We start from the raw sequence: 14,261 nt of genomic DNA, 5'->3' as shown, positions 1-14,261 counted from the left end.
GAAAAATCGTATAGAAATCGATACGAAATCTGAACGATTTTGCTTCCGAAATTGTTTCGATATGTCGGACATCCGACATTTGGTTTGCTGGGTGGACACTAGTGAAAAACTTATGCACATGGGTAGTGGTGTAGGGTATCACATAGTCCTTGTTATATATGTACATCCTCAAAATATAAGAATACCGCTCGATTTTATCTGGACTTTTAGGGCTTATGTATCATTTTACAACTATATTACGTGCAATTTCCTTACCTTAGTTACAAGTTCAAGTTTATTTATTTAATAATATAAAATTGCTTTTTTAATTTTGTTTATTGGCTTTGCACAGAAATCACAAGCAATATAATCAAAGTAACCACTGGTTGCGCTAACTGCTTCATATACTCGTTCTGTGGTGATATTAAAATACACATAAAAACTCTTCCTTCTCATTTGTATCTTTTTAGTGTGTATCTTCAATTCTCTCAGTTATCCAATCCATAAAGTATTGAGTACTTGTATAAACTCCAGGAATTTCAGGACGACCACAACCGAAACCGTATGCTATTACGCCAAGTAAATAAAAGCGGGCAACGTTATTGGATGTCTAAAATGAAAGAAAATCTTAAAATGTTGTAAACGTTATAAACATTTAAGCATTTTTTACCTCTGGAATCATTAAGGGACCACCCGAATCACCCTGGCATGTGTCCTTTCCGCCCGTAAGAACACCGGCACAAACAACGGCTTCATCAAATTGATTGTCGCTAAAGTCAAGATTACGTTTCTGGTATTCTTGGCGACACAGTTCGTTGCTATGGACCAAGATTTGTAGTTCATATAAAACATCTCTGGCCTTGCCATTTTCTTGGTTTTTACCCCAGCCAGCAACGAATGGATTATAACGGGTATAGTTTTTTTGTCGTAGTTCCGGAGATGTGGGCAAACAAATAGGGAGAATTGATTCTGAAAAAAAAAATAAATAAATAAGATATAAAATATCAAAAGTTGCAATTTCAAAAGAGGGGAATTTTTTATTAGGCTCTCCTTTGTGGTTCCGCAAGTAAAACAAAGTAAGAAAGGACTATAGTTTGACCGTCGACCTAGATTGATAAATGTTTGCACAAGTACTCATGAGGGCACAGGAATGGAAAATATCCATGTCGATGTCACTCAATTATGGATAATTACGTCACATGTTCATAACTTAATCAATATCTCACATACATTGCGTGTTTAGTGCATCGAATACATAAATTCGGGCGAAAATATATATGAGAGCTATATTCAAATCTAAACCGTTTTTTATTTAATTAATTCTCTTTCGAGTTGAGTTTATTAGACCTATTATATACATTGAAAAATTAGGAGTCTACCGACGCATTCAACCATTACGCTACGTTTCACGGGTGGTTAAGCCGATCTTCAGGCGTATTGAATGTTGTTTTTGTGGCAGACGAAGGCAAAGCTTGGGAACTAGTATATATTAGACTGGTTTTAACTCAAAGGGAAAAAATCGATGTCGGATTTTTTTATGCGGCACCCTCCTAAAATGTTTAGTCATGCAAAAATTAAGATTGCCAAAGTTTGAGCTCAATCAGAATATGTTAACACGTGCCACTGGGGCCTCAAAGTTTCCAAGGGCCCTTTATATAGCCAAAATTAAAATCTGATCCGATTTTCAAAATTTTTTGTAGGATTATTTACTTAGCCACTACAAAGAACTGGTAAACTGTTAGCATCGATATGACGGTAAATGTGGTGTATAGAGCAATTTCTTTGAAATTCACCAAAGGCAACATACAAATTTGTGTGGGACCAAAGGAAATTTTTCACAAAATTACTCTAGAGGCCACATTTATTTTCCAATCGATGCAAACAGTTTACCAGTTCTTTGTAGTGGCTAAACAAGTAATCCTACAAAAAAAATTTGAAAATCGGGTCAGATTTTAATTTTGGCTATATAAAGGGCCCTTGCAAACTTTGAGGCCCCAGTGTCACGTGTTAACATATTCTGATTGAGCTCAAACTTTGGCAATTTTAATTTTTAACATGACTAAACATTTTAGGAGGGTGCCGCATAAAAAATCCAACATCGAATTTTTAAAGCCACTCTAGTATATAAATATATCGCACTTCATTAGATAAATGCATATGCGAAATTATGTCAGTTAATTGAAACTCCAAACTTTTCCTATAGTCCTGCTTGGTAATCCCATTTTTCAATGTTCACAAATACTATGGTAAGTTTTATTCCTACGTCATTAGTAATTGCTCTCCTATATCAGAAGATTTTTGATCATCAATTATTGTCTACTAAAGTTTTGACAAGTTGATGGTGGCTCAGAACGCTAAGACGCCGGCAACCTTGACACTCAGTTGTCGGAGACCCAGGTTCGAATCCCAGCCTGGCTCATGCTGAAATTATTTTTTTATTTTTGCCTTATTAAGGCGAAGGTCATTTATAGTGATATTTAATTAATTCTCTTTCGAGTTGAGCTTATTAGACCTATTATATACATTGAAAAATTAGGAGTCTACCGAAGTCCCACGCCCACCATTACGCTACGTTTCACGGGTGGTTAAGCCGATCTTCAGGTGTATTGAATGTTGTTTTTTGTCGAAATCGGTGGAACTGAATAAGGGCTTAAGAAAACATCTCTTGTTAAATTTGAAGGCTATTTTTCAAAAATTGACCGATTTATAGCAAAATCGGTGAAAGGTATGTGGAGGCTATATCCAAATCTGTAACGATTTTAACGAAATCAAATCAAAATCGGTAAAACTGAACAGAGGCCTGAGGAAACATCCAATGTTTTATTTGAAGCCTATTCGATTAAAATTGACCGAGTTATAGCAAAATCGGGGAAAGCTATATATGGGGGCTATATCCAAATCTGAACCGAAAATCGGTAGAGCTACCCAAGGGCCTAAGAAAATATTACATATTAAATTTGAAGGCTATTCGATCAAAATTGACCGAGTAATAGCAACATCGGGGAACCTATCTGAACCGATATGGACCAAAGTTGAAATTTTTCATTCCTATGCCCTTATAAGTACTTGTGCAAAAATTCATCAACCTAGGTCAACTCCTTCTATTTTTGTCCACTTTTCTATGGAAGCGGCAACACTGTGAGACGTAGGGTGTGAAAGATACCAAATTACGGTATAGCCCATTCTCTTCATATTGTCGCAAAATCACCTTCTAAAAATCCATGGTAGGATGAGAAGTAGCATGAGGCTGCTGACGAGAAGAACGTGGTACACCGGTTAGCCCTGCATTTAGTAGCAACACGAAGCGCCAAAGAAAATATCGGAAGAGAGAGAGAGATGAGAAGTGTACAATTCCGCGGCGACTGTTTTTCTTCGATACCGGATTGACCCGTAAGAAATGCTTAAGGTATACATTACTACGTTAAATAGTTGTACTCCAGGTTATAGGCCCAACATTATCCCGTTTTTTGAAAGGTCATAACCGACAGGTCTTAGTTATGGCATTTGACAACCCTTTGCAACCCATCGTTTCTCTTGAATCAAACCATCTCCCCATAACTGTCTCCATCAGCCCAACCAATCTGATGTTCAGGTAGCAAAGATGGCGTTCCGAGTCATCATCACTGCTGCATCCGCTCAAAGAGTCATCTTAATCGTCATAGCTTGAATAGCACCCGACCTCCCCACATGCCAGAAGGGATCTTTATGATCTTGAAAGAGAGGTCGAACGTTGCAAGGTAGGAACCCTACAGTAGCAAGCTTACAAAGGTTTGAGTAACACTCACACATATACAGTCGCAGATGCCAAACATACTCAACGAAATCCAGTAGCTCTGTGCTTACAACCCATCGAAGCAGCCACATTCCTAGAACTGGATATAGAACCGAAGCCAGAAATACGAACTTACAAATATATGAGGGCTGCTCCATAACTTTCTGACCTATCAAAAAAAAAAACGCAAATATTTACCATCAAAAATAGTTTCATAATTTTTTTATACTTTTTCATGCGCTCAAACCAATTGTTGAAGAACTTTTTCCGTTTAGAAGCCACATGGTCAGTTTAGGCGAAGAAACAGGGGGGCATTTGCTTCAAAGTGCTTCTTCCATGATCAACTTTCTTTGGACATGGTTCATCTTCGAAGACTCCCACGGACGATTGCTGTTTTATGACGATCTTATAAACGTCGCTTGAAACATCGCGATCGTATTTATTCACAATTTTTTGCACCCATCGACAAGAGCCTTTTTTGAGAGATTTTCCAATGGTGCTGGATCTAACGGGAAAAGCCACTTTTAGAGGCAAGGTGTTCCCAAGGATATATAACATCTTTCACGGTATATTACATGGCGACCTTTCGCTTTATCCGTTCACGCACGTCTAATTTTTTCCGTCACAAAATTCGTTTTGGACGACCCTCACAACCTTAGTTTTTTTGCGAGTGTCGGCCACAATTTAATTCATTAAACCAGTTTTTCGTAGTGCTATAGTGCTCTTAAGGACCATCCTTTAACACCAAACAAAGGTATTATTTGATCGATGCACTCTTGCCTTGTCCACATTATATCGCCATATACAAGACCACAAGGAGTACTTTTGGACGATCCTCGAACAGTCCTTAAACTACACTTAAGCGAAAATCTTGAACATTGGCCCCATAGGGACTCCTTTGAAATTCATTTACCTCAGACAAAATTGTACAATGTGCAGAGTTTTTTCCAAATCGGCTACTCAATTCGTAGTTTACACTATGCAACACTGAAAATGCAAACAACATCTAATATGTATTTTTTGAAAGTACATATTGAGACCACAAAAACCCTAGTAGGGTTTTGTCCTGTCAGATCCAGTTCGGATTTTATGGCCTCATCCAGGGCATGACTTTCCCAATACAAAAGTTGACCGGAGATGACTTTCCCAATACAAAAGTTCACCGGGCATGACCTTCTCAATACAAAAGTTCACCGGAGATGACTTTTGCCATACAAAAGTTCACCGGGCATGACTTTCCCAATACAAAAGTTCACCGGGCATGACTTTCCCAATACAAAAGTTCACCGGAGATGACTTTCCCAATACAAAAGTTCACCGGGCATGACTTTCCCAATACAAAAGTTCACCGGAGATGACTTTCCCAATACAAAAGTTCACCGGGCATGACTTTCCCAATACAAAAGTTCACCGGGCATGACTTTCCCAATACAAAAGTTCACCGGAGATGACTTTTCTCATACAAAAGTTCACCGGGCATGACTTTCCCAATTCAAAAGTTCACCGGGCATGACTTTCCCAATACAAAAGTTCACAGGGCATGACTTTCCCAATACAAAAGTTCACCGGAGATGACTTTTCCCATACAAAAGTTCACCGGAGATGACTTTCCCAATACAAAAGTTCACCGGGCATGACTTTCCCAATACAAAAGTTCACCGGGCATGACTTTCCCAATACAAAAGTTCACCGGAGATGACTTTCCCAATACAAAAGTTCACCGGGCATGACTTTCCCAATACAAAAGTTCACCGGAGATGACTTTCCCAATACAAAAATTCACCAGGCATGACTTTCCCAATACAAAAGTTCACCGGGCATGACTTTCCCAATACAAAAGTTCACCGGGCTAAAACTACAGTTTTTTGCATTTATCTGGTCTTTATCTCAGAAACGATTTGGAATTTGGCCTTGCTGTCTTTGCCAATACTGTAGCCCTAAACTAGTAGAACTTATCTTATAAGCAGACTACATAAGAAAAACTCCATCTAGAGCATCAAAATCGATAAAATATAGAAAATTTTACATAATTGAAATATTTCTGTCCAGTATCAGCTAATCTATTGGGAGTGGAATCAAGTAACATTTTGCAAGAATCTTCCATATAAAGTTCTCAACAATATTTCAGAACATTCGGACACTCTAAAGTTCTTACTCTATGTTGTTTCAGCGGTATTTTGAATCGTATCTTTTACAACACGTATTTCAAACACAGTTCACACCAACAGTTTATTCTCGCATTTTGGATTTCACCCCAATATTGACATATTCTTAAAATCGTCGTTGAAAATTATACTGAAAACAAGGTGACAGAGGCATTTGGCAACAATGGCATGTTATGAAGAGATGTGTATTTCATTCTAGCGAATATTATTCCAAAAGAAAAAATTAAGAAGAAAATAATGGTTTGGGAGATATGGTGCAAAATCTATACAAATTATGGAAATTTTCGATATTTTATAAAATTTGAGGCAAAAAATGTAGTTTTTCGAGTTCCCCAAATAAGTTATTCTTACCCTAATCTACAAATTTGCTTCAAAGATCAGATGAAGATTCACATAGGTTTCTGAGAGATAGCCCAGAATTGCTTTAAAAAGTCAACATTTAACCATAAAATCCATGCTGGATCTGACACAACAAAACCCAACTAGGTTTTTTTGCCGTTTGGGTCTGTACTTTCAAAAAATCCTCAGCCCAAATTGTTTGCACAAGATTACCTTAAAAATGTTGCATAGTGTTATCATGTCCATCAATAAACGATAGAAACCAATGAAAATTATATATTAAATCCAGTGGCTTTTACAATCATGTAAATATACTACTAGTCCAAACTCAACATTGTTGTTTCGAATATGGACTACATCGGTTCATTCCTTCGGGTACCTCTTACACAAATTTTCGGAAAGTGCAGTTTAAGACCTCTTCTCGAATTGGTTTGATTTTTGTTGTAACAACGTGAATTCGCTGCCCCATCATGACGGTACATTTTTTTCAGGGGCAAGTCCATACTTCCTGAGGAAATGATGTTTGGCAGTCGTAATATTTTGCACAGACTTAAACCAAGTTCTAAGTTGGGCCATATCGGTCCTCTCCTTTTCGCTAAAATGGTGCCCACGATAACTCCCGAAGGTAGTAACCGATTTGGTCCATACTTTGCACATCGTGATATTTCTACGAGACATAGATCAGGTTATAATATGGACTATACATGTCATGGGGGTATTGGGGGTAGTGAAGCGATTATATAGCCTCTCCTACGCAACTGTCAACCTTCACCTGCACGTGGTATACCCTGCTTTTAACAGAGAAGGCAATGGCGACCGATCATGAGCGGTATAACTCTAACCAGCGTGACAGAGGAAATGATGTCACAATCAGCCAACCTGTTGGCGAAGATGGCAGCCCCATCAAACAGGTTAGGATGCGATGGGTTGATTCCCCGTTGTATCTGAAACAATCATCAATTCCCAGAATGTCTATAAATGAAAATCGATCCCGAATACCGATGACGACTCTATGCATTGATAAAAGACTACGATTTGGAACATGGAACGTAAAAACGCTATACCAAGCCGGTAAACTATCACAAGCCTGTAAGACATTAATACAGTATAAGCTATCCTTTATGGGAATGAGCGAAGTTCGATGGAACAAAAGCGGTCAACTGAAAACAAACGATGGACATATCATGTATTGGTCTGGCATGCCACGCGAAAATGACACACATCAATATGGGGTAGGAATGCTGGTTAATGCCAAATTTAGTAACTCCGTCATTGATTATAAATTTATTAACGAACGGACAATGTCTGTGAGATTCAAAGGCCATAAGAAAAATCTGACCGTAATACAGTGTTATGCCCCAACAGAGGATGCCTCGGATGAAACCAAAACTGAATTCTACGATATTCTGCACAACACAATACGGAACTCACCAAAAAAAGATTTGATGTTGGTTATGGGAGACTTTAACTCTAAAATAGGAGCGGAAAACTCAAATTTGGAGCATATCATGGGCAAACACTCTATAGGAGTAAGGAACGACAATGGTGAACGTCTAATTGAGTTATGTGGGATGAACGAGCTCAAAATTGGCGGAATCCTATTTCTTCACAAGACCGTCCATAAAGTAACCTGGGTATCACCGGATAACAACACCGAAAATCAAATTGATCACATATGTGTCTCAGCAAGATGGAGCAATAGTCTTTGTGATGTCCGAAGTAAAAGAGGCGCTGATATTGCATCAGATCACCATCTCGTGGTTGGAAAAATAAAATTCTCTATAAAGAGTAAGTCACACAAATCGAATTACAGCAGAATAAAATACAACACTAATAAGCTTAATATCCCTGAGCAACGGCATACATTCTCCGAGCTTTTGCATTCCACTATAAAAGTCACCGAATCTTCCAATAATGTTGACCAAACCTGGAATAAATTCAAAACCGAAGTTACGAAGGCCTGCGAGGATGGTCTAGGTCGCGAAAAGAAAAAAAGGGAAGAATTCATATCCGCTCAGTCATGGTCATTGATTAATAACAGAGCTTTATTAAAAAATGAAATAAACTCCCTGAGAAACCCAGAAGAAAGAAGAAGAAAACAAGCTGAATATCGCCAACTTGATAAACAAGTAAAACAGTCAATACGGGACGACAAGAAGGCAAATATGTCCAAGATGATTTCGGAGGCAGAGGACGCTGCAGCAGTGGGGAACATGAAGGACCTTTTTAAAATTACAAGGAAAATCGCAGGCTCGCAAATAAAACAAACTCTACCGGTGAAAAGCATAGAAGGGAAGCTTTTAACACAAGTTGACGAGCAACTAAAGAGATGGAGACAACACTTTATGGGAGTACTAAATGTGTACAGAGAAGATACCGTAGTAACCAACAATGACACTACACCAGTTCTTCCCATCGAAACCCAACCGCCGTCGAAAGAAGAAATTGTTGATGCCATTAAATCGTTAAAAAATGGAAAAGCTGCGGGAACTGACAACATTTCCGCTGAAATTTTAAAATGTGACCCCGTATTCTTCGGAAACATTCTACATCCACTTTTTCAACAGATTTGGAATACCGAAGTTTTCCCAAAAGATTGGTTAAAGGGTATAATTATTAAAATCCCAAAGAAAGGTGACGTCACAAACTGCAATAACTGGAGAGGTATTACTATACTGTGTATAATAATGAAAGTTTTCATGAAAATACTGCTGGAGCGAATCGTCAAACAAGTTGACCACAAATTGCGATCAGAACAAGCTGGATTTCGAAGCGGACACTCTTGCGTCGATCAAACCAATACCCTACGGATCATTATCGAACAATCAATTGAAATGCGTTCCCCTTTGTACATTCTTTTTGTCGATTATGAGAAGGCTTTTGATTCCATACATCGAGAATGCATTTGGGCAGAACTAAAAAACCTGGGAATGCCACAAAAAATAATTTCGATTATACGTAGCAGCTACGACAATTTCGAATGTACAGTTATGCACGAGGGTAAAATTAATACAATCTCGGGTGTTAGGCAAGGATGCCTTCTGTCACCTTTGCTCTTCTTGGTTGTGATCGATGCCGTAGCGAGGCGTGCCTACCATGAAAAACCTAGAGGTATTGTGTGGGATCCACTAAAACCTAACGAAAGGTTGGAATCTCTGGATTACGCTGACGACAAATGCGAACTCTCGCATAGTCTTTGCGATATGCAGCAAAAACTAAATGATCTTGCGAGAGAATCCAGTAAAGTGGGTCTTAAAATCAACACGGAAAAGACCAAAGAAATGAGAATAAACTCGAAATCCACGGAACAACTAAACCTCTTTGATGCATGTGTAGAACGAGTACAGGAGTTCACATACCTTGGAACCTGCATCTCCGAAGATGGCGGTGCCAAAAAAGACATTGAAACCCGTATTGGCAAAGCCCTCGGATCATTTACACAATTGCGGAATGTGTGGAATGCGAATACTTATAGCACCCGGACGAAAATTAAAATTTTTAAGGCTTGTGTTCTCTCTGTATTATTATATGGCTGCGAAACATGGTTTGTGACAGAGAACATACAGAGGAAACTGCGTGCGTTCGTTAATAGGTGCCTACGTAGAATTTTACGTATTTTTTGGCCAAACAGAATATCTAACGAACATCTGTGGAGGAAAGCAAATATGGTTGACATAAATATCGAAATCCGTAGAAGAAAATTTGGCTGGATTGGCCACACACTGCGAAAAACACCAGAAGAAGTATGCAACCGTGCATTAGTCTACAACCCTCAAGGAAGCCGAAAAAGGGGTAGACCGAAAACAACATGAAGAAGGTCAACGATATCAGAAATTAACTCTATGTCCCACAGTCTTGGAAGATCCTATAATAACATTGCAGAACTGAGTGAAGTAGCTACAAACCGGCAGAGATGGAGACAATTTATAGACAGCCTATGCCCAGTATAGAGGCAGCTCGTAATCAGAAGACGGCGAGCAAGGCGTTATATATATATATATATATATATATATATATATACATGTCAACTCCTTCGGGTACCTCCCACACAAAAATTTCGGAAAAGTCCAGTGCATAGGAGGCCCTAATCCTCTCGAAACCTACTGATTCTTCTTGCAACAGGTTGCACTCAAGGTCCCTATTACGATGGTACAAGTCGACACTTCTTAAGAAAGTGACTCGAAAACTGTAAAAAACCCCTACGGCCAGCATGTGTAGTGGCTGGTGAGCACGACAACTCTCGAACCGAATACTGCCTTGGTCCACACTTTGCATATCATAATATTTCTTCGAATTTTAGATAAAATTCGAATGTGGTGCTTTTAGGGCCACTTCTTCCAGTACCTTCCCCATAAAAGTTCGAAAATATTCCTTAAAATGGTAAGCGCGATATCTCATAAGCGGAGCAACTGATTTGGTCCAAACTTTGAATCTCGAATTATTGTGTCCAAACTTAGTTTATGTTCAAAAGTGGGATCTATCCGTCCACTGGGGTACCACCCACACAACTATTCAACATTTTTGTTTAAGGGTGCTTAAGTGTCTGTTCGAGGATCCTTTGGAAATTTTTACCGAAGTTCCTTCTGGTGTCCCTGTTACAGCGATAATATGTTTTTTCGTGGGTAAGTCCATGTTTCCTGATAAAATGGTCCAAAGGTCTAAATTATATGGTGAACAAGTGAAATGACTGGTGGGAGCCATATCTATCGAGAGGAATGACTCCCGAAATAAAACCCACATCCAAAATGGACTACGTCGGTCCATTCCCTTAGGTACCTCTCTCGCAAAACTTTAATACAAATCCATATTTTTGTCGTCACGTGTATACGCCCAAAAATTTTAAAACACCCTAAATACATCAGTTTTTTGAAAAAAAAAAGTATTTCAATTCACACAGGCTGACTGATAGGACTGATACTTTGTTACTTGTTTATATAACACTTACTTGTAAAAGCCACGTTATGTTCCAAATACAAAATGGCAATATCACTGTGGCCCGTTCTCTTCAGATATTTTGGATGTTTGACCGACTGCAAGAATAATTTCGAAAATATATTTATATTTAATATAATAATATATATTTTTTTTGTTTAACACTTACACGCACAACATTTATATCAACATGCTGGGCTTCAGAATCTGTGGTCAAATCATGTTCTCCCAGGCGAACAAATTTCCTATAAAAATAATAAAATGTACAGCCTGGTTCACAATCTCGATAAGAAAATGAAAACGAAAACGAGTTTTTTAAATGTTATTTCCTTTGCCTTTCCTTGTAATACAACTTACAAGTTTGAAAACAAAGGATAGTATTTTCTTCGCATTCATTTTCGAATCAACATAGAGACACACGCCTCTACTCTTGCAAAAAGCCTTAAAAATAGTAATTAGTTTACTCACAAAGTATTTATAACACAATGGGCTGCAGTTATGACATGGCGAGCTGTTATCAAACTACCACCACATTTAAATGGCGAAGCAGAATATGGATCATCATAGCCAATTAAAGCCATCCAGGGCCATGCTCCAACCATACTGGGCTGACCGCCAACAATTTTGGTTGGCACCAAAATATTAGCGCCACAACCATCCTCCACTGTGGGCAAACTTCGTGGTATATCATCGTTGTTGTTGCCGTTTGCACTATTATAAGCTGTCAGATTCTTCTGGGGAGAGGAGCCACGCGGACAACATACCGTTCTACCAGTACCTCCACAAATCCTGTTCGATGTAAGTAGAAAATTTTGAAAGGTTACATCTGCATATTTAGTTTGCAACTCCTCCACCAATGATTGACAATTTTGTAACTCAATACAAAAACCTGGTCTTTTATCAGGACCACGGCATGACTGAAAATTGGCCTTATATTCGAAAGCTGCCGGTTTTGTGGTTGTAGTCTCGTCATTCACTACAGATTCGCCATTGGGACTTTCACAACAAATCTGTTTAGTTAAAAATGTGTATAAAAAAGTTAACATTTTCTAATTTAAAGTTTTGTTTATGTTTGACCTACCTCTGGATCATAATCGTCCATGTCATAATTGTCGCAAGATCTCTTAGATTTTTCCAACATTATGTGTCGCATTCTAGAATGCATTGCATGCAAACGACGCGACATTTCAGGACAACGGCTAAGAACCACACATTCTCCATCCCCATCATCTACAGTGGTACAGTAGTCAGAGCTGTCTGTAAATAAAGGAAAGCCTATTGAAGTTATACACAGATAAAGAATGCCTACACTGGAATCAAACGTTCGAATCATTATAGGTATTGTAACTATATGAAAATATGTAGTGATGCTTGAAAATATTGTCTGACAAAACACATATGACTGCAACAACAATATATATTTTTTAACAGTTACAAAACTTTACAAAATAGTTTAGTATGCTTTTGGAGAAAGAAACGGCAGCATTGAAAATATGCGAACTAGACTGGTTTTAAAAATTCGATGTCTGATTTTTTTTATGCGGCACCCCCCTCAAAGTGTTTAGTTTTGTTGGATTTTAAGATTGCCAAAGATTGAGCACAATCGGAATATGTTAACACGTGCCACTGGGGCCTCAAGGCCCACGTTTTGGTATAGCCCCCACATAACGCAACCTACCGACATTCGGTATTTTGAGAATTTTAGCTGCATATTTTGATCAAACTAGCTGCAATTTTACATCTCAGTTGTCACAAAACTTCTCTACTAAAAATTGTCAACATAGGCCCACACTTTGATATACATAGCTACCATACAAAGGTACCGCCCGACTGACGACATTTTTAGATACATTTTCTGACGAAGTCCGTTTCGGACAATTTGGATTTGATTTACAGATCAAGCGATTTGTTTTAATTTTTGGGTATCCTATTATTTTGTCCAAACATAGTTTAAACTCGAAGATAGGCAATATTGGTCCTTGCTACTTCTGCCATAGAAAAGTTCAAAAATGTTCGCTAAAAAGGTGCGCATGATAACTCTCGAAGGTAGTAACCGAATTGGTCATAACTTTGTATATGGTAATATTACTTCCGGGCATAGATCAGGTTTGGGTATATACTAAATCGATAAACTCCTTCGTGTACCTCCCACAAATATATCATCTCCGATAGTTTTGAATTTTTTCCTAACAATCGAGGGGAGAAACCGATTTGGTCCAAACGTTGTACATCGTATTTATACCCTACACCACACTGTGGTAAGGGGTATTATGTCTTTGTGCATTTGTATGTAACATACAAAAGGAAACAAAATAGACCCATAGTTCCTTTTGGGGATATACATATAATCACTTTCTGAGTCGATTTGTGCATGTCCGTCCGTCTGTCCATGTATTTTTGTTTGCAACGTACAAGTCGCATTTTTTGTCCGATTCAGCTGAAAACTGCGGACTACATTTTTTAGCCATAGGAAGAACGCTACTGCTTTTGGTGAAAATCGGTTCAGATTTGGATATAGCTCTCATATATATTTTCGCCCGATTTCACGTATTTGCTGCACCAAACACGCTATATAAGTCCAATTTTGATGAAATTTTGAAAGTGTGACTGAATTCGGTCTACAAATGAGTGTGCCAAATTATATCGAAATCGGTTCTGATTTGGATATAGCTCCCATATATATTTTCAGCCAATTTCACATATTTTCTGTACCACATACGCTATATATGTCCGATTTCGATGAAATTTGGAATATGTGATTGAATTCGGTCTGGAAATAAATGAGCCAAATTACATCGTAATCGGTTCAGATTTGGATATAGCTCCCATATATATTTTCGCCTGATTTCACGTATTTTCTGCACCAAACACGCTATATAAATCCGATTTCAATGATATTTGGAATGGTTGACTGAATTCGGTCTGTAAATAAGTGTGCCAAATTATATCGGTTCAGATTTGGATATAGCTCCGATTTATATTTTACATATTCACAGTGATGTAGGGTATCATATAGTCGGCACCGCCCGACTTTGATCCTTTTCTTACTGGTTTTTTCTTACAGACTCGGACTA

General features: G+C 38.3%; 1 protein-coding gene across 1 annotated transcript; it reads right to left on the bottom strand.

The window, feature by feature from the left end:
- Nucleotides 1–273: 273 nt before the first annotated feature.
- On the bottom strand, nucleotides 274–12,440 carry LOC141402732 (venom protease-like). The gene is made up of 6 exons (XM_073984615.1): nucleotides 12,269–12,440; nucleotides 11,656–12,197; nucleotides 11,357–11,432; nucleotides 11,201–11,285; nucleotides 650–948; nucleotides 274–589 (listed from the first exon to the last, which is right to left on the bottom strand). Exons 1-6 carry the CDS (start codon nucleotides 12,371–12,373, stop codon nucleotides 446–448), a joined length of 1,251 nt encoding a protein of 416 aa, XP_073840716.1. The 5' UTR covers nucleotides 12,374–12,440; the 3' UTR covers nucleotides 274–445.
- Between the last annotated feature and the right edge of the window lie 1,821 nt (nucleotides 12,441–14,261).

The sequence above is a fragment of the Musca autumnalis genome, unplaced genomic scaffold, assembly GCF_047663935.1.
Source record: "Musca autumnalis isolate F117 unplaced genomic scaffold, ASM4766393v1 scaffold_4, whole genome shotgun sequence".
Lineage (NCBI taxonomy): Eukaryota > Metazoa > Arthropoda > Insecta > Diptera > Muscidae > Musca > Musca autumnalis.
This window is presented reverse-complemented; position numbering and strand designations above follow the sequence as displayed.